General features: G+C 48.3%; 1 protein-coding gene across 1 annotated transcript; it reads left to right on the top strand.

Moving 5' to 3' along the window:
* Window positions 1-313: 313 nt before the first annotated feature.
* LOC132573543 (chymotrypsin-like elastase family member 1) lies at window positions 314-15,541 on the top strand. Its single transcript, XM_060241058.1, has 6 exons — window positions 314-527; window positions 4,186-4,295; window positions 5,609-5,703; window positions 7,135-7,415; window positions 12,338-12,501; window positions 15,310-15,541. Exons 1-6 carry the CDS (start codon window positions 431-433, stop codon window positions 15,484-15,486), a joined length of 924 nt encoding a protein of 307 aa, XP_060097041.1. The 5' UTR covers window positions 314-430; the 3' UTR covers window positions 15,487-15,541.
* The last annotated feature ends 6,212 nt before the right edge of the window (window positions 15,542-21,753 follow it).

Raw genomic sequence — 21,753 nt, 5'->3', positions numbered from 1 at the left:
ACCTCAGGGTTCACTCTTGTCCCCCACCTGGAGACTGGCAACCCTACCCCTGAGCTCTCAGTTCTACCGAACGCGCCAGTGGGAAACCACAGTGCCAGGATGCTTTAGGCCCAGAGGGCACCTCATGCCACCCTGTCTTGCTGCAGCCGCCTCTGGCCTTGTTTGTGCCTTTCCAAAAGTGCTGATCGAGACCAGCCCTCCTCCAGCCGGTCCGTCAAAAGGACTGCTAAGCGCAGGCAGAAGCATCCAGGCCCCGGTGTTTTGATCCGCTGGGCTTTGTCCGAGTGGGTTTTCGACAGCAACGAGGCCGGCTTGTTGTTGTCCTCCTCTCTCCTTTTTATTCTGGCTCACTGGCTGCAGCGATGGCGTTTGCGTTCCCGTATAAAATCCCAGCCTTCCTTTGTGCGCTCTTCGGATCGAGCCTCTGGCAATGTTTCGGGGCGGTCTCCTTGTCCTGGTTTTGGCCCTTTCTCTGGCAGAGGCGTCCTTGCCGCAGAAGGTATTTCTTCCCAAACTTCTGGATTTAGGTAAGCCTGGGAACGGATGCCAATCTCTCGGGAAGGGTCGTGATGATGCTGGAGGGACAGGCACGGAGATTCCAATTTCCCTTCCCTCTCCTAGCCTTGCTCCAGTTTGGTGAGAGCCAGTGTGGTGTAATGATTCCCCACTCCTCCGCTTGCACCTGCTGGAATGGCCTTGGGTCAGCCATAGCTCTCAGAGGTTGTCCTTGAAAGGGCAGCTGCTGGGAGAGCCCTCTCCAGCCCCACCCACCTCCCAGGGTGTCTGTTGTGGGGGGAGAAGATACAGGAGATTGTAAGCCACTCTGAGTCTCTGATTCAGAGAGAAAGGTGGGGTATAAATCTGCAGTCTTCTTCTTCTTCTTCTTCCAGCCATCTGAACTGAAGCAGATAAAGCAATGGGTCTCTTGAGCACAGTCCGGGGCAAATAGGCATTGCTTTCCCCTGGGCAAATCCCCGTTACTCAGTGCTGGGTGAAACCCTGTGGAGTAGGGTTCCCAAGTCCAATTCAAGAAATATCTGGGGACTTTGGGGGTGGAGCCAGGAGACTTTGGGGGTGGAGCCAGGAGGCATTAGGGGTGGAGCCAAGATCAAGGCTGTGACAAGCATAATTGAACTCCCAAGGGAGTTCTGGCCATCACGTTTAAAGGGACGGCACACCTTTTCAATGCCTTCCTTCCATAGGAAATCATGAAGGATAGGGGCACCTTCTTTTGGGGCTCACAGATTTGGACCCCCTGGTCCAATCTTTTTGAAACTTGGGGGGTATTTTGGGGAGGGGCACTGGATGCTATAGGGAAAATTTGGTGCCTCTACCCCAAAACACAGCCCCCCCAGAGCCCCAGATACCCGCGGATCAATTCTCCATGATTTTCTATGGGAATAAATCTCCACAGGGAATAATAGAGTTCCCAGAAGACATTTCCCTCCCCTCCCCCCGCTTTCTGACGACCCTGAAGCGGGAGGAGGGCCTCCAAACCGGGGGATCCCCTGCCCCCACCTGGGGATTGGCAACCCTACTGTGGAGGCCCCTAGGCAGTTGTAATCTTGGGGCGGGGGGCCCTCAAAAATTATCTCAGATTCTGAGCACCCGCCCCCCACCATGGCCCCCACTGCAGCCTGCAGGCACCTTCTTAGAAGCCCCTTTGACTAAGCTGTAGGGGAGAGGCAGAGGGAGGCAAACTTGGCAACAACGCCAGCAGCAGCTGCACCAGGCAAGTCGGGCAAAGAGCAGCTCAGTCGCTGGCTGAGGCTGCAGGCTGGGAGGGCTGCAAGCAGGGGGGAAACGGGGGAGAGTCAGCCTGGGGTCCTTAAAGGTGTTGGGGCCCGTAGCCCAGTGCCTACTTGGCCTAACTGTTAATCCGCCTCTGCCGTTACTGCATCGGATCGGGCTGCAAATGTGTCGCTCAGCTGATATTAGTTCAGCGCTTTATCTGGGTGTGTAATTCTACTGAGTAGGGTTGCCAATCCCCAGGTGGGGGCAGGAGATCCCCTGGTTTGGAGACCCTCCCCCCGCTTCAGGGTCGTCAGAAAGCGGGGGGAGGGGAGGGAAATGTCTGCTGGGAACTCTTGTTATTCGCTAGGGAGATTTATTCCCATAGAAAATCATGGAGAATTGATCCACAGGTATCTGGGGCTCTGGGGGGGCTGTTTTGGGGGGTAGAGGCACCAAATTTTCCGTATAACATCTAGTTTCTCTCCCCAAAGTACCCACCAAGTTTCAAAACGATTGGACCAGGGGGTCCAATTCTATGAGCCCCAAAAGAAGGTGCCCCTATCCTTCATTATTTCCTATGGAAGGAAGGAATTGAAAAGGTGTGCCGTCCCTTTAAATGTGATGGCCAGAACTCCCTTTGGAGTTCAATTATGCTTGTCACAGCCTTGATCTTGGCTCCACCCCTAATGTCTCCTGGCTCCACCCCCAAAGTCTCCTGACTCCACCCCCAAAGTCCCCAGATATTTCTTGAATTGGATTTGGCAACCCTACTACTGAGCAAAGGGAGCATTTCTCAGTAACAGCCCAGAGAAGAATGTCATGTTGCCATTTTACAGACGGGCAACTGAGGTAGAGAGAAAGTCATTGCTGCCGATTGGCTCTGAGAGCCTGCGCTTCCTCCCGTTAACCGCAGCGACTTCTGGTGTTCTGGCCCCACTGATGGACCTCCTGATGGCACCTGGGTTTTTGACTGCTGTGTGACAGAGTGTTGGACTGGATGGGCCATTGGCCTAATCCAACATGGCTTCTCTTATGTTCTTATGTCCTTAAAAAGCACCTTTTTTCTACCAATGAGACATTCCACTCCCCCCCCCCAGCTAGAATTCCAGTCAGAGCCAGTTGCAACCAAAAGCGATAGTCTCTGAGTGTAGTTGACCTTGATGCCAAAGTGTAGCACATACCTCAGTGTGAGAAAAGGTAACCTATAAGTTTCACAGACATAACGTATGTGACAAGCTAGCCAGCTATTCTAGCAGTTTAAGCAGCGTGTTACAATAATCCAGACCATTATGGAAGTGCTCATGTCAAGGAGACTCCTTGACAATATCTGTGTCTGGGCAAGAAGGCATGACCCCGCTCCACTCCACTCCAGCACATAAAAGACAGGTGCTTTGCACAACTTCACAGGGCTATGGCTCATGACAGGATACCCTCGGCATAAGAACATCAGAAAAGCCCTGTTGGATCAGGCCAATGGCCCATCCAGTCCAACACTCTGTGTCACATAAGAACATAAGAGAAGCCCTGTTGGATCAGGCCAATGGCCCATCCAGTCCAACACTCTGTGTCACGTAAGAACATAAGAGAAGCCCTGTTGGATCAAGCCAATGGCCCCTCCAGTCCAACACTCTGTGTCACGTAAGAACATAAGAGAAGCCCTGTTTGATCAGGCCAATGGCCCCTCCAGTCCAACACTCTGTGTCACATAAGAACATAAGAGAAGCCCTGTTTGATCAGGCCAATGGCCCCTCCAGTCCAACACTCTGTGTCACATAAGAACATAAGAGAAGCCCTGTTTGATCAGGCCAATGGCCCCTCCAGTCCAACACTCTGTGTCACATAAGAACATAAGAGAAGCCCTGTTGGATCAGGCCAATGGCCCCTCCAGTCCAACACTCTGTGTCACATAAGAACATAAGAGAAGCCCTGTTTGATCAGGCCAGTGGCCCCTCCAGTCCAACACTCTGTGTCACATAAGAACATAAGAGAAGCCCTGTTTGATCAGGCCAATGGCCCCTCCAGTCCAACACTCTGTGTCACATAAGAACATAAGAGAAGCCCTGTTGGATCAGGCCAATGGCCCCTCCAGTCCAACACTCTGTGTCACATAAGAACATAAGAGAAGCTATGTTGGATCAGGCCAATGGCCCCTCCAGTCCAACACTCTGTGTCACACAGTGACCAAAAAACCCAGGCGTTATCAGGAGGTTCATCAGTGGGATCAGGACACTAGAAGTTCTCACACTGTGGGCCCCCCCAAGCACCAAGAATACAGAGCATCACTTGCCCCAGACAGTGTTCCAACAATACGCTGCGGCTAATAGCCACTGATGGACCTCTGCTCCATATGTTTATCCAAGACAGGTGAACAAACACTTCAGTTGCACACACTCTTCCCTGTGAATGGTGCTCTTCAGATGTTGCTGACATCCTTTTTCTTTCCGGTTTCAGACTGGCCCCAGAACTGCGGCGTTGCTTACTTCCAGCCCAACATCTTTGCAAAGATCATATCCGGCAACGAGGCAAGGCCGCATTCTTGGCCTTGGCAGGTCTCGTTACAGGTAGGAGCGTCGAAAATAGTGCTTCTTTTAAAGAACGCATGGCAGGTGCCAGGGTCCAGAATAGGGTTGCCAGCTTCAAGTTGGGAGATACCTGGAGATTGGGGGAGGGGGTGGGGCCTGGGGAAGGCAGGGTTTGAGGAGGGGAGGGGCTTCGATGGGGTATAACGCCATAGAGTCCACCTTCCAAAGCAGCCATCTTCTCCAAGTAAACTGATCTCTGTCACCTGGATATCAGTCATCATCCTGAGAGATTTCCAACCACTACCTAGAGCAAGGGTCGTTCTCACGTTCATCTTTTCAGCGGGGCTTCCTTCCAATTTCACACTATCTGCTGTGGGGCTGCAGCAAGCATCAGCATTTTCGCGCAGCAAGCAGAAACTGGTTTTTAGCTGTTTCTGTTTGCTGTGCGAAAATGCCGATGTTTGCTGCAGCCCCACAGCAGATAGTGTGAAATCGGAAGGAAGCCCCACTGAGAAGACGAATGTGAGAGCGGCGTAAGGTGAGTGGGAAATCAGTCTAGGTCAAATTCAGGTAGCAGGTAATACTTCCACTACCAAGTCGCTCAGACTGAAAACCTACCACAGAAGTAACAACTTCATACCTCCAGGGCTGATCTCATTGGCCCTTTCAGTCAGCTGATCTCAGATGGCCTCATTTGACATGCCTGGCAGTATGTTGTTCCTCCAGTGCCCATCTTGAGGGGAGGTCCTGTCAAGCCGAATGAGATTGGCCCTTGTAGCTGTCTCTACAGGCAGCTCCAATAGCAAACTGAGGAAAACTAAGGTTGCCAGGGCCTCACCTGTGACCAGTGGGAGGTGGGAGGGAGCTTTCCAGCAGTGGGGGGCCGGGCAACATTGCCACACACAACGTCCTCAACATGATGACATCACACAGAAGTGATGTCATCAGGCTGGATGGCAACACTCTGGTTTTGGGGCAAACTCTATGGCAAAATTAGGCTCAAACCATAGAGTTTTGCCCCAAACCCAGAGCATCTCTATGTGGCATCCCTAGAGTGATAACATCACTTCTCCATGATACCATCATGTCGGGAATGTCACGTGGGGCGGGGCTGTTGGGGGCGGGGCTTTCCCCCACTGGCCAACTGGCTGGTGGCAACCAGGAGCCTGTAAAATCAGGGGATCCCCTGCTCCCAACCTTCGGATTGGCAGCCTTAAATAAAACCCAGGTTCTGGCTTTGAGGCCTATGGCACTTGACAGCTCCCAAATCCAAGAGAGGTTGCTTTGGCCCTGTTCTCCCCAATCTTCTCTGCAGCTAACATGTGCGGTTTCTCTTGTTTCCTTCTCCTCAGACTCGCTCTAAACAAAGTGATAGATTCGTTCATGTCTGCGGCGGCACCCTCATTCACAGACGCTGGGTCCTCACTGCCGCTCACTGCTTCCAGAAGTAAGTGCTGCGTTTTTGCCTAGATTCCTGGAAGTAGATAAAGCAGGGGTTCTTGACGGGGTGCCCGCCAAGTGCTTTTGGAAACTGGGCAGGGCCAAGTGGGATCTTTGCCTAGCAGGGCTTCTAAGAGACTGCACAGATTTTTAAAAGCATCCTGTTCAACCCAGCTTCTGCCTGAAATGCTGAAGAACGACGGTCACGGGCAACTGACTCTTGACTGGTTACATATTATGATGTATCTCCTGAAGCTCTTTTTGTGTTTCTTGTCCCGACTCCAACTTGCTGTTGCCTGCGCTCCTAGCCTTGAAGCCAGTGAGGTTGTAACGCTGTCTCCCTTTCATCGTACAACTCTGAAGTCATGTGATTTTCTATCACGTGATTGCAGCTCAGGGGGTTCCAGGTGTGGCATGGATAAAGACCACTAACCTCACCTGTGCACATATAAAATGCAGGTTGTGGCACACAGGTGCTCACCCTTAGCTCCCTGGGCAAAGGAAGTACGGTTGCCAACTGCCTGGTACTTTCCTCCACCACCACGGTAATTAATTGTATCGAGCTAGCATTTACTATTTAATTTGATACGGCCATATTTCCTCCCTTCGTTAGTGTCCAGGTGGGATCTGGGAATCCCCTGGAATTACAGCTCATCTCCAGACTACAGAGATCAATTTCCCTGGAGAAAATGGATGCTTTGGAGGGTGTCCTCCCCGGGCTCCATCTCCTAAATCTCCAGGAGTTTCCCAAGCTGGATCTGGCAACCCTTTCCACCCCCTCCCCATCACCTGCCAGTGGGAAGTGGAGACCTGGCAATCATTATGGGGCTGTCTTCTTTTACCTTTACAATTGCCTCCTGAAATAAGCTAGACCAAGAGGGTACCTGGCTCCTAGTCTTTCAGTTGGTGCCACCACGGCTCAGTGAGAATCAAAACCTTGTGCGTGTTGTGAGAACAAAGGAGAATAAATCTGCCCCCAACTTTGGGTGAACATGACAAATTACACGTAGCATCCTCGACCTATTGATGAGCCCACGGCTGATCTTAAGATAGTGCCTCCCTTTCAATGGTGGGAAATATGTGCATGACAGCTCATTGGTTCTAAGCTAACTAGCTCAGAATTAGCATACATAAACGAACGAGTTAACTCTTTCATTGCTGATGTAATCGAACGTGCAAACTCCAACAAGGTTCCATCGTGATAATTAAGTCCTTTAAAAGCTTTGGTCATAGAACTCGTGGAGCTTCCTCTGGTTCGGCTTTGAGCAAATAAATTTTCCTGAGGGAATCCTTGGCTTGGCTTTTGTGTGACATTTCTCCCTGGCTCAGCCATTTTTGTGCAGAGAGTAGACAACAATGATGCAGAGAAAAATAAAGGGGAAATCCCTGAGAGACTGTACCGCGTGCCCAATTGCATCCTATTTCTTCTTTTTTTAAGGGGAGAGGCAGAAGATGTTACCAACTGGCGCATTCTTCTGGGCAAGCACCACCTTAGATACCCTGAATCTACCGAGCGAAGCTACCGGGTGAAGCGAATCTACCGGCATGAAAATTTCCGTTATCCTCAGCTAAGTGAGCTCGAGCATGACATTGCTTTGGTTAAGCCCGTGGAAGACATTATGGCCAACAAGTTTGTCCGCTACGCATGCCTGCCGAAGATAGATGCCTTCCTCCACCCTGGACATTTTTGCTGGGTGACCGGCTGGGGAGGAACAAGAGGTATAACGTCAGTGATAAGATGGCTAAGTGCCTGGAACCTGATTTAGATTATTACCTTTTTAATCTACCCTTCTGGCAAAGAGTTCAGGGCATTCTCCATCCCATTTTATCATCACACAACCCTGCGAGGTAGGCTAGGTTGAGATATAGTGACCAGCCCATGAGTGGGGGATCCGAACCCAGAACTCCCAGATCTCCTTTACTCTGCACTATGCAGTATATGGGAAACAGTCCGCTCCCCAGAGGGATCTATTTTCTATTTTTGGTTTCAGTTAAAACAACAACACGTGACTGAAGTCAGAGATTTGGCACTAAGGGGGAAAACAATTTAAAAGCTGGCATCATCAGAACCCAGATTCCCTACTGACAACAGTGCATTTTGATTTGCATTATCAATTGCCTTCTGCTTTTCAACAGGAGGAACCAGTTGCTATATTAACAGAACTTTCTACTAAGTTGGTATCCAGACAGACAAGCAAACAAGGTTGGCTTTTGCTATACCAGTTCCACTGCTTCTTTCTGTCTGACTCCTCCCTGCCTCTGCATAGCAACCCTGGACTTCCTTGGTGGTCTCCCATCCAGGGTTTTTTTTTAGCAGGAAGGCAGTTCCGGCTGGCTTGGCATTGGGGGTGTGGCCTAATATGCAAATGAGCTCCTGCTTGACTTTTTTCTACAAACCCCCCTGCGCGTAACAATGGTGATGTCAGGGGGTGTGACCTAATATGCAAATGAGTTCCTGCTTGACTTTTTTCTACAAAACCCCCTGCGCGTAACAATGGTGATGTCAGGGGGTGTGACCTAATATGCAAATGAGTTCCTGCTGGGTTTTTCTACAAAAGCCCTATGTGAAACAATTATGATGTCAGGGGGTGTGGCCTAATATAGAAATGAGTTCCTGCTGGACTTCTTCTACAAAAAACACACTGCAAAATATTAACTAGAGCTGACTCTGCTTAGAGAGCCAGTTTGGTGTAGTGGTTAAGTGTGCGGATTCTTATCTGGGAGAACCGGGTTTGATTCCCCACTCCTCCTCCACTTGCACCTGCTGGAATGGCCTTGGGTCAGCCATAGCTCTCGTAGAGGTTGTCCTTGAAAGAGCAGCTTCTGTGAGAGCCCTCTCAGCCCCACCCACTTCACAGGGTGTCTGTTGCGGGGGGAAAGCTACAGGAAATTGTAAGCCGCTCTGAGTCTGATTCAGAGAGAAAGGTGGGGTATAAATCTGCAGTCTTCTTCTCCTTAGCTTCTGAAACCTGACCAGATCTGCCATCCAGGTCAGGGCAAAAAATGCCTGCCTCCATATCACAAAAGGGAATATTGCAATCCCTGCCATAATTCAGCTTTTTAAAAAAAATTGGTCCACCTGCATATGTGATCAAATATTTCTTTGAGGCTTTAGATGTCTTTTTTAAAAATATTATGTTATACTGAAAAGTTGGCTCAGAAAGGGAGGAGGAGACCTTGTGACTGACAGAAGTACTGACCAATCAGCACTGAGCAAACCTAGTTTCCCTGACCTCCACCTGTGGGAGGAAACAGCACGTGTGTCTCAAAGGTGTGAACTCTGATTCCAAGACAGGCTGGCTGCTGAAACTGCAGTGTGGTGAAACTGCGCACATGCCAAAGATTTTGCCAAATAACTCTCTTTGAGATTTCAAACCTACCTTTACCAACTTAATGGCAGACTCTTGCTTTCCCCACTCCCTCCCCCCACGACAGTTGAAATTCTCAGGATGCTGAATGAGGCAGCCGCACAGGAGTTATGGATGCCAGCCTCCAGGTGGGACCTGGGGATCCCCTGGAATTACACCTCATCTCCAAACTACAGAGACCAATTCCCCTGGAGATAATGGATGCTTTGGAAGGTGGACTCTATGGTATTGTACCCCACTGACATACCTGTCCTCTCCAAGCTCCATCCCCAAATCTGCAGGAGTTTTCCATCCTGATCTGGCAGCCCTACCACCACCACCCCCAATCCCTCACTGGTGGCTGAGGGGGGTGGGGTGGGATGTGGCAACTCAGGAGCCTGAGAAAAAGTCTACTTTCCTAGCCCTACAGATTCTTTGTTCAAGAATGTATCATAGAGCTTGTTTGTAAATGAGTTAGGGATTACTAACAGAATCTTCAGCATCAAAATTCCCAGCATTCTACAGAAGAAGCCATTAACAGTAGGCTTCCCAATCCCCAGGTCCCAGCGGGGGATCCCCCGGTTTTACAGGCTTCCCCCCGCCCCCAGCCAACTGGCCAGCAGGGAAGCCCCGCCCCCACAGCCACCATGCAGCTCTAGATCTCCGGCAGGTTTAGAAACCAGCAAACAGGTCCGTTTCAAAATGTGTGTGTGTCTGTGTGCCTTTAAAGTTGAGCAGGAAGTACTTCAGGGGAAGGGTCAGCAACACAGTCCCTCGGTTTGTTTTGCTTTTGTTTCAGAGGAAGTAAGTGTGTGTGTGTGTGTGAGAGAGAGAGAGAGCAGCATAGCCCCTGTTCTTTTCAGATGTCATTGTGGAGGAACCAACCAGTAAGTGTGTGTGTGTGTGTGTGTGTGGGAGAGAGAGAGAGAGAGAGAGGGTTGTCAATCCCCAGGTTTGAAGACCCTTCCCCACCCCCGCCTTAGGGTCATCAGAAAGCGGCGGGGGTGGGGGAGGGAAATGTCTACTGGGCAATTATTCCCTATGAAGAACGATTCTCATAGGGAATAATGGGTTATTGAACCACGGGTATCGGGGGCTCTGGGGGGGCTGTTTTTTGAGATAGAAGCACCAAATTTTCAGTATAGCATCTAGTTCTTCTCCCTGAAATATCCCCCAAGTTTCAAAACTATTGGACCAGGGGGTCCATTTCTATGAGCCCCAAAAGAAGGTGCCCCATCCTTCATTATTTCCTATGGAAGGAAGGCATTTAAAAAGGTGTGCTGTCCCTTTAAATGTGATGGCCAGAACTTCCTTGGACTTCAATTATGCTTGTCACACCCTTGCTCCTGGCTCCACCCCCAATGTCTCCTGACTCCACCCCCAAAGTCCCCAGATATTTCTTGAATTGGACTTGGCAACCCTAATTAACAGTGAACCTCTTATAACAATGATACATCTGAAGCAAAGGTAGAATCAAGGCTTTTTTTTTGTAGCAGGAACTCCTTTGCATATCAGGCCACCCTCCTTCCCCGATGTAACCAATCCCCTAAGAGGTTACAAAGCTCTTCTTACAGGGCCTACTGTAAGCTCCAGGAGGATTGGCTACATCAGGGGGTGCGGCCTAATATACAAAGGAGTTCCTGCTACAAAAAAAAAAGAATAATCATTCTGAGGGGTCATTTTGTAGAAAAAGAGGTGCCGCAGCTCATTAGCACAACTTATTTGCGTAACTCATTTGCATTGGCCACACACCCCTGACATCACCAGAAAGTGGACTAAACTATATCAGCTCAGCATCTACCTTTAAAATGCTTCTTGAATTAGAATTGCCAGAATAAAACCTTACTCCCATCATACTTTTAAAATTACTTTCTCCTCTGTGGCCACAGTGACATGAGGAAGATTTCCATCTGCCTGCTTGATATGTTTTGGTTATTTCCCCTCTTTTTTTTTGTGGGGAAAAATATTAGAAATGTTGTCAAATCTTAGAGTTCAGCTAAATTCTCACGGCGGGGTTTGAACTATGAAGCCCAGAAGCAAGTATTGTGTGTGTGTGTGTGGGGGGGGGGGCGGTTTAAGAAAGAAAGCACAATAAAATTGAGATGTTCCGGAGCTTCACTCCTGTGAGCTCCTGCCCAAAATGAGGCCTGATGCTGAAGATTGTTAGAAATCCCTACTACAGCTCCCAAAATTCCCTGGGGAGTGAGAATGACTGCTAAGCCCATGCCAGTCTGTTGAGCGGATAATGTATCCCATACCCCACAGAACAAAACCGAAAAAGTGACAAAGCATGCCCTGAAGGAATCCTGGCTATCATGTCTCTTCCCCATTGGGCAAGAGAGGGCAATTTTTATCTGTTTATCTGTTCACCCCTCATTCTATTCCTTGAGAGGTCTCTTGTCCCCCTGTGCTTGACACACAATGCAAATCTTGCAGACAAACCTACAAAACGATGAGCCCACCTCCACTTCCACGAGACCACACTTGCCTTTATTAATCATTTGTTTCCACAGAGAAGAAGAAAAAGAATTGCAGATTTATACACCGCCTTTCTCTCTGAATCAGAGCAGCTTACAATCTCCTATATCTTCTCCCCGCACAACAGACACACCCTGTGAGGTGCGTGGGGCTGAGAGGGCTCTCACAGCTGCTTCCTTTTCAAGGACAACCTCTGCCAGAGCTATGGCTAACCCGAGGCCATTCCAGCAGGTGAAAGTGGAGGAGTGGGGAATCAAACCCGGTTCTCCCAGATAAGAGTCCGCGCACTTAACCACTACACCAAACTGGCTCTCTGGAAGGTGGAAAATGAAATTGAGAGGCAGTTTGGTTTAATGGTTACAAGTGCGGACAGCAGACTCTTATCTGGGAGAACCAGGTTTGATTCCCCACTCCTTCACTTGCAGCTGCTGGAATGGCCTTGGGTCAGCCATAGCTCTTGCAGAGTTGTCCTTGAAAGGGTAGCTTCTGTGAGAGAGCTCTCAGCCCCACCCACCTCACAGGGTGTCTGTTGTGGGGGAGGAAGATAAAGGAGATTGTGAGCCGCTCTGAGACTCTGAGATTCAGACTGGAGGGCAGGATATAAATCCAATATCTTCTTCTTCTAAATTTGCTTCCTTGTTCTGGTCACCTGGTGGAGCTTCCGACTCACCACAGGTGACCAGCTAAGTGCCTATGAACCAGCCTGTGCTAGGAAGGTGGAAAACTCAGCATGGCGTTCCTGTTTACAACAGCATCTTCATGTTTCTTGTCACAGGCTTCCTCACACATGCTCTCCTTGTGTCTTATGTTCTGAAGGTGCAAAAGAAAACTTGACCCTGGCGGAAGTTTTGAATCAGGCCAAGTTACCAGTCCTAGATTTCAACACGTGCCATCAGAGGAAATTCTGGGGGAACAAAATGCAACCGTCGATGCTCTGCGCTGGATTAAGAGACAATGCAAAGTCCCCGGCGGCCTGCCAGGTACAGAAATCAACTAATCCAGGGCTTCCCATACAAGCAGATTGACGTCCTTCCAACACTGTTGTTACAGTTGACTTGGAATGGAACATCTCTAGTGGCTGAAGACCTAGTAATTTCTCTGTGCAAACTGTGGCTTTAAAAGGAGATTAGATAGATCAGGGGTGTCAAACGTGCAGCCCCGGGGCCAATTCAGGCCTCCAGAGGTCTCCTATCAGGCCTCTGAGCAACTGGGTGTCACCTACTTCCTTCTCCCTTTCTCTTGCTTCCTTCTGCTTGCTTTGCAAGACTTGCTCGTTCGCACAGCAGCTGCACAGCAAAACCTCTTCTTTTCTTCATTGGCCGAGGCTCCTCCTTTGAGGAGGAAGGCGGGGGGGGGAGGCAGAGCTTCCTTTGCCAGGCTCTCTCAATCGCACAGCAGAGCTACTGAACCAAGCCTCTCTTCCCTTTATTGGCTGAGGCTCCTTTCCCCCAGGGAAAGAAGGAAAGAGCCACAGCTTCTTTTGCCCAGTTTCCTAGATCCCATATGAGAAATATCAAGAAAGCATCTTTAAGACTAATGAGTGCTAATGTTTCAAGCATATTTTAAGGGGAATTTTTGTCTGTGTCCTTTATAAAGTTTGTATCTCTGCTACCTAATCATAAATAGGAACACACATGGCTTGGCCAAAGTGTCATTTATGTCAGATCCGGCCCTCATAACAAATGAGTTCAATACCCCTCTTCATGAAGGCAGTGACCACCCATGCCTAATGGCCATGGTGATTAAAGAGAACCTCCGTGTTCTGAGCCAGTAGACCTCCAAATATCAGTGCTAGGAGGCATATCCAGGGAAAGGCTCTATACCCCATCAGTCAGCCCTGCAGACAGGGCCAGCCCTAGACTGTTTGGCATCCTAGGCAAGGTTATCCTCTGGCACCCCCCCCCCGCACTGATGACGTCACTGAGTCACGTGGGGGCGCCCAGTTCGGTGTCCCCAGAAGGCCAGCGCCCTAGGTAATTGCCTAGTTTGCCTAGTGACAGGGCTGGCCCCGCCTCCAGACTGGTGGGCCGCTGAGTCAGGATTCTGGACTGGCTAGATCACTGGTCAGATACATGCCCTTCTTATATTCTTATGTGAAATCCTTTCACAGGATCTGATTTCATAGAATCACAGAATGGAAAGAACCCAGTCCAGGGTCATCTAGCCCAACCCATTTCCCGTGTCACCCTCAGCCTGGATTGCGCATTCTGCCTTTCCCATGACTTTTGCAACTGCTTTGCATTTACACGGCACTCACTTCCTGCACCCACTCCCCCCTCCCCTTACCACCTATAATATCTCTGGCCATATGCATATTCTGCATATCCTCCAACGCATCTGATGAAGAGAGCTGTGTTTCTCGAAAGCTCATGCTACAATCAGGGCCGCATCTGGGGGGGGGGAAGGCAGAGGGGGTGCTTGTCCCGGGCGCCGACGGAGGGGGGGGCGCACCAAATTGGGTATGGAGTCCATTGTATTCTTTGGAACCATAAGATAGAATGGCCCATAAGGGGACATTATTTTTTAATTTTGCCTCCACCCCCCCAAAAAAAGCCATGTAGATCCGGTCCTGGCTACAATACATTTTGTTAGTCCTAAAGGTGCTACTGGACTCTTTCTCACAGCAGCAGACTAACTCCTCTGAATCTATAATCATAGAAAGCACTATATTTCCCTCCCCAGTGAGCAACAGTGGTGTCTCCCCAAGCTAGGGTTGCCAAGTTCCTCCACCGCTGTAGTGGTGGACTCCTCTTGGAAGTGGCATCATTGCATCAGGGACACTCTAGGATTCACAGTAAAAACTCTATGGTACCATAGAGTTTTACCGTGAGTCCCAGAGCATCCCCAGTGTGATGACATCACTTCTGGGTGACGTCATCACACAGTGCACATTGCGCGAAGATGGGGGCAGGAATCCACCTAGCGGCCTGCTCCATGCTGGCAGGTTGGGCCCCCTAGGGTTGCCAAGTCCAATTCAAGAAATATCTGGGGACTTTGGGGGTGGAGCCAGGAGACTTTTGGGGTGGAGCCAGGACACATTACGGGTGGAGCCAAGATCAAGACTGTGACAAGCATAATTGAACTCCAAAGGGAGTTCTGGCCATCACATTTAAAGGGACAGCACACCTTTTCAATTCCTTCCTTCTATAGGAAATAATGAAGGATAGGGGCACCTTCTTTTGAGGCTCATAGAATTGGCCCCCCGGTCCAATCTTTTTGAAACTTGGGAGGTATTTTGGGGAGAGGCACTAGATGCTAAACTGAAAATTTGGTGCCTCTAGCCCAAAAAACAGCCCCCCCAGAGCCCCAGATACCCGCAGATCAATTCTCCATGATTTTCTATGGGAATAAATCTCTATAGGGAATAATAGAGTTCCCAGCAGACATTTCCCTCCCCTCCCCCCGCTTTCTGATGACCTTGAAGCGGGGGGAGGGCCTCCAAACCGGGGGATCCCCTGCCCCCACCTGGGGATTGGCAACCCTAGGGCCCCCCCAGACCGGGGGATCCCATGCCCAGCAGGAGTTTGGAAGCTTTACCCAATCCTCTGTGATTTAAGGTCCCACACAGGACTAAGATTTGGCACCTCCCATTTTAGAAACCGAGCATCACTCCCATCGCCCTTGACAGTACTGTCAGCCCCCCAAGTTTAAAAAAGAAAAACATTTTAAATAAAACCATGTTTATGGTACAAGTATTAAACATGTGAGCCAGTTTGCTGTACTTGGCTGTGCTTGCACTTTCCTCGTTTATCATCACCGGCTCAAGAAAATGGATTTCTGTCTTTCAGGGGGACTCTGGGGGCCCGCTCGTTTGCCAGATCGAAAGGGATTCCTGGGAAGTCCATGGGATTGTCAGCTTCGGACCAGTCGGCTGCCAGGTGCCGAACAAGCCCACGGTCTTTACTAGGACGTCTGCCTTCATTCCTTGGATCGAAGCCACCAGGCTGCGGGATTTCTTTTTGTGAAGGCCGGAAATGAGAGGAGAGCTCAGAAATGAGAATAAATTCCTTTTGTGTTTAATTGAATGTGTTGACTTGGCATCTGTTTGAAACCTGGGGATAAGGTTGGAGAGATGACAATGATGAAGAAGAAGACTGCAGATTTATACCCCGCCCTTCTCTCTGAATCAGAGACTCAGAGTGGCTTACAATCTCCTATATCTTCTCCCTCCATAACAGACACCCTGTGAGGTGGGTGGGGCTGAGAGAGCTCTCCCAGAAGCTGCCCTTTCAAGGACAACTCCTGCAATAGCTATGGCTAACCCAAGGCTAACCCATTCCAGCAGCTGCAAGTGGAGGAGTGGGGAATCAAACCCGGTTCTCCCAGACACACTCAACCGCTACACCAAACTGGCTCTCATGAAGTGATTGAGCCACTGCTTTTGCTAGTTGTTTAACTAGCCAGCGTGGTGCAGTGGCTAAGAGTGGCGAGCTCTAATCCTCCTCCGCATGCAGCCAGCTGGGTGACCTTGGGTCAGTCACAGCTCTCTCAGAGCTCTCTCAGCCCCACTTGCCTCACAAGGTGGCTGTTGTGGGGAGAGGAAGGGAAGGGGATTGCAAGCCACTCTGAGACTCCTTTGAGTAGCAAAAGGTGGGATATAAAACCAACTCCTCCTTCTCCTCCATTGAAGAACTCATGAGGTTCTTTCTAAAAGCAGTGGATGAAATTTAAACAAAAATAAACACCTCAATAAATAATTCACAAGTCGTGATTTTAAGCGGATCCTCATAACATGATTTTTACATTGAAACGAAATAAAACTGCCATCACGCTGCAGACAAAGTCCCACAAAAATCACACATCCATGGCGGAGCAACAGTGCAAAAACATGATTTCAAAGCACAGATCTTCATGGGTTTTGCACGGGGTCATCCCAAACACACCATAAAATCACCAATAACATCCATAGCCCCAGAATTATACTTTGAAGGGTTGCCAAGTTACCCCTGGTCACCCAGCAGGAGATGAGGGGGCTGGGTCATATCTAGTCTGGTTTTAGGAAACGTCTGAGCCCTGTGGCGCAGAGTGTGAAAGCTGCAGTACTGCAGTCCTAAGCTCTGCTCACGACCTGAGTTCAATCCCCGGCAGAAGCTGGGTTTTTAGGTAGCCGGCTCGAGGTTGACTCAGCCTTCCATCCTTCCGAGGTCAGTCAAATGAGTCCCCAGCTTGCTGGGGGGAAAGTGTAGAGGACTGGGGAAGGCAATGGCAAACCACCCCGAAAAAAGTCTGCCATGAAAACGTTGTGAAAGCAACGTCACTCCAGAGTCCGAAATGACTGGTGCTTGCACAGAGGACCTTTCCTTTCCCTAGGAAACTTTTGGAGATTTGGAAGTGGAGCCTGGGGAGGATAGGGATTTCAGTACACCCTCCAGAGCATCTGTAAGGAAACGGATCTCTGTCATCGAGAGATGAGCTGTAATTCCAGGGGTTCCCCACGCCCCACCTGCAGGCTGGGATTCCTAAACCACGGGACTCAAACTTTGCTCTGTCTACAGCAGGGGTGGCCAAGCCGTTATTGTGTGGCTCTTGAAGCTCCCACCACCCGTCAGCCAGCTTGGAAAAAGCATTTGTTTCTTTAAATCGCTTCCCCAAGCCGAGCCAATCAGTGGCTTGGAGAATGCATCTAAAGTTGCTTTCTTTCCCCCTCATCCATCCATCTAGGGATCGTTTTATACAAAAACAGGTGGTGATCATCCAGGGATTGTTATGCAGCTGCACCTACTATTCAATGGACAAGGAGGTGGAATTCTCAGAAGGAGGAGGAGGAACTCTCAGAAAGGTGCAGGAGCACAAGCTCCCACTGAATCTGAGGCACCTTCCTTCCTTCCTTCCTTCCTTCCGCGAGTTTGGCCACCCCTCCTGCTCTACAGAAACATCCCCTCACCTGAAGCGTGGGCGCTGGCTTCCCAAAGCTCAACTGCGCATGTCCGTTCTTCTCTCCTCCCCCTCCATTTTGAGCCGGAGAAACAGCGACGCCTTCCGCTCGCCAGAGGAGGCAGCCGAGCCCCGCCGGGCCGAAGCCTGCCAAATCTCGCGAGACTTCCCCTTCGCTCTCTCTTTCTGTGTCCTCGCCGCCCCCGCCTCCCTCTCCGACCCGCTCCCTGAGGTAAAACCAGCGTTGCCGCGGCCGCCGCGCTCGAGGAAAAGACGAAAAGCCCCTCCCGGTTCCCCGCGGCTCACTTGGTAGGTGGAAGGCAGGACCCGGATGTCGCCTCAGCCCTGTGGGCAGCAGGGGGGGGGGGGGTCGGGCTGGCGGGTGGCCGTGGCCTCTCCGGGCTCTCCGTTCGGGGTGGCGGGAGGAGACTCGACTGCTTCGGCCTGGCCCAGCTTGGCCTGACCCGGGCGCCCTGTGTGGGCTGCGGGCAATGGCGTCTGCACGGAAAGGGCTCCGGCTTCCCCTCTGACCGTGAACTTGCAGGCCGGGTAACTAGGGCAATGGGGCGGCCGTGTGTGTGTGTATTTATATAGAGGGACCTGAAAAGGCCGTTTGCTGAGCTTGATAGACATACACACACTATGTGTGTGTGTGTATCTATCCATCCATCCGTCTATCCACACACATATAGGGACCTGAAAAGCTTAATATACATACACACACTATATGTGTGTGTGTATATCTATCCATCCATCCATCTATCCACACACATATAGGGACCTGAAAAGGCCGCTTGCTGAGCTTGATATACATACACACACTATGTGTGTGTGTGTATCTATCCATCCATCCGTCTATCCACACACATATAGGGACCTGAAAAGCTTAATATACATACACACACTATATGTGTGTGTGTATATCTATCCATCCATCCATCTATCCACACACATATAGGGACCTGAAAAGGCCGCTTGCTGAGCTTGATATACATACACACACTATGTGTGTGTGTGTATCTATCCATCCATCCGTCTATCCACACACATATAGGGACCTGAAAAGCTTAATATACATACACACACTATATGTGTGTGTGTATATCTATCCATCCATCCATCTATCCACACACATATAGGGACCTGAAAAGGCCGCTTGCTGAGCTTGATATACATACACACACTATGTGTGTGTGTGTATCTATCCATCCATCCATCTATCCACACACATATAGGGACCTGAAAAGGCCGTTTGCTGAGCTTGATATACATACACACACTATATGTGTGTGTGTATATCTATCCATCCATCCATCTATCCACACACATATAGGGATCTGAAAAGCTTAATATACATACACACACTATATGTGTGTGTGTATATCCATCCATCCATCTATCCACACACATATAGGGACCTGAAAAGCTTAATATACATACACACACTATGTGTCTGTGTGTATATCTATCCATCCATCCATCCATCTATCCACACACATATAGGGACCTGAAAAGGCCGTTTGCTGAGCTTGATATACATACACACACTATGTGTGTGTGTATATCTATCCATCCATCCATCTATCCACACACATCTTGGATTAATCTTTAACTAAGATTAATAGGCATAGAGCCCCCCCCCCCCAAGAAGGGTCTTTCATACCCTGAACAGAGAAAAAAAAAACCCTTACTAGAGGGCAGCAGCTCTGTCTTCCAGCCAAACAGGAAGTCCAGAAAGACGTCAGTTACCTCAAGTCGTTGATCTCGGTTTTAGAAAGGGGGGTAGCTGCCTTTTTCAAACCTTGAGATCCGGGATGGAACGTCCAGGAAGCATCTGCAGAGGATAAAAAGTCATTAATTCGACTTAAGCCTGTCGGAAAGCAGACACTTAAGGACTGATTTATAATTGCAAGATAACAGAAAGCTGAAGTGCAAAAGAATATCTGTTTAAGGTACTTTGATTTATACTTCTACTCCGAGACTCTCTTGGGCTTATCTAAATGTTGCTGGGATTTACAACAGACTGAGCTGAAGCGTAATTGAATGAGGATGACTGCCTGTCAGGTTTGAACTTTGTAAATTTAAAGGCTTTAGCAGAATTTGGAAAAAGAGAGGGATGTTTTGACTGTTTGCGGTTTGTGACGCAGGTTTCTCTCTGCTGATGTTCTACACTCCTATAAGTTTTAAATGTTGCTGGAATTTATAAATAGACTGAACTGAAGCATAATTGAATGAAGATAACAGCCTGCCAAAACTGAACTTTGCTAATTTAATAGCTTCAAAAGAACTCAGTGAAAAGAGAAAGATGTTCTGAATGTTTGTGGCTTGTGGCTGGTGACGCAGGCTACTTTTGTTGATGTTCTACATTCCCACAAGTTTCAAAGGCTGCGATACTAGACACGAGAACGGAGCAACTTGAACCAGGAAGTAAAAGTTACTGACCAATCAAATAAAGTCTATAAGGATTACAAAAGCTGTGACATTTGAACCAGGAAGGAATTAAGACCAAGATCAAGAAGGACCTCTCTAGGAACTGTGTTTAACCATAGAGAAAGAACAATTGCCATTTTAAAAGAAGAAAAACTGTCAAATTTGTTAAAAATCAATATTTCAGTCTAGCAAGCTAGGAGAAAAACGAAATTAGCCTTGTTTAAAACAGCTTGTCTTAAGCTATTGGACTTAGTGTGGAATTTTGATTGGAAAACCTTTTAAGTTTTGGTGATTTTTTTTATGTCAGAAGGGAGGATAACCCGTGCAAGGGCCCACTCATTTGACAAAATGCAATCCCAATTTGATGCCCTAGAATCTAAAATGTTAAAAGCAATGGACAAAATGCAATTGTCAATGAAAAAAGAATTTAAAAAGGAAATTGGAGATCTTAGAAAAGATATTGAGGGCTTTAAAGATGAGGTCAAAAATAAAGAGGTAGAAGAAAAAGTGGATACACATGCTCCTATTTTGTTAAAACTCCAAGAGAAGGTTACAATACATGATTGCAAGCTGATGGAAACACAAGTTCGTTTGAGAGGAATACCTGAAGGGGAGGAGGCGGATTTAATGGACTACATGGTGAACATTATCACTGAATATTTAGAAGAAGATCCGGAAAAATACAGAGGTATGCTGGCTGGTAAAAAGATGTCGGATAGATGTTGGAAATGTAGAAAACACAAAGGTTCTTTCTTTCATATGTGGTGGACTTGTGAAAAAGTGAAAGAGTTTTGGAAGATGATACAACAAGAAATCTCCAAAATTTTGGGTTATGATTTTAAGTAAACTGCAGAGACTTTTTTGCTTGGGTTACAATTAGAAAAATTTCCAAAGGAAGACAGGACTTTAATTTGGTATATAGGGACCTGAAAAGGCCGTTTGCTGAGCTTGATATACATACACACACTATATGTGTGTGTGTGTGTCTATCCATCCATCCATCTACCCACACACATATAGGGACCTGAAAAGGCCGTTTGCTGAGCTTGATATACATTCACACGCTATGTGTGTGTGTATATATCCATCCATCCATCCATCTATCCACACATAGGGACCTGAAAAAGCCATCTGCTGAGCTTGATATACATACACACACTATATGTGTGTGTGTATATATCTATCCATCCATCCATCTATCCACACACATATAGGGACCTGAAAAGGCCATTTGCTGAGCTTGATATACATACACACACTATATGTGTGTGTGTGTATTTCTATCCATCCATCCATCTATCCACACACATGTAGGGACCTGAAAAGGCCATTTGCTGAGCTTGATATACATACACACACTATATGTGTGTGTGTGTGTGTCTATCCATCCATCCATCTATCCACACACATATAGGGACCTGAAAAGGCCATTTGCTGATTGATATATATATATATGGCCTTTTCAGATCCCTATATGTGTGTGGATGGATAGATAGATACATATATAGATAGATATGTATATATGTATGTACAAATAGATATAAATATATATATAGATATGTTTGTGTGTGTATATGTATGTGTGTATGTATATGTGTGTGTGTATATATATATATATGGACCTGAAAAGGCCATTTGCTGAGCTTAATATACATACACATACACACACTATATATATGTGTGTGTGCGTGTATCTATCCATCCATCCACACACATATAGGGACCTAAAAAGGCCATTTGCTAAGATATATAGATATAGATAGATGGATAGATAGGGGTGTGTGTATGCATGTGCATATATATATATAGGGACCTGAAAAGGCCATTTGCTAAGCTTAATACACACACACACACTCGCTATCTTCCCATCTATTGTCTATCTATCCACACACACACACGAATTGTCGTGTATGTATGTGTGTATATAT

This window comes from Heteronotia binoei, chromosome 6, assembly GCF_032191835.1.
Source record: "Heteronotia binoei isolate CCM8104 ecotype False Entrance Well chromosome 6, APGP_CSIRO_Hbin_v1, whole genome shotgun sequence".
In the NCBI taxonomy this organism is placed as follows: Eukaryota; Metazoa; Chordata; class Lepidosauria; order Squamata; family Gekkonidae; genus Heteronotia; species Heteronotia binoei.
This window is presented reverse-complemented; position numbering and strand designations above follow the sequence as displayed.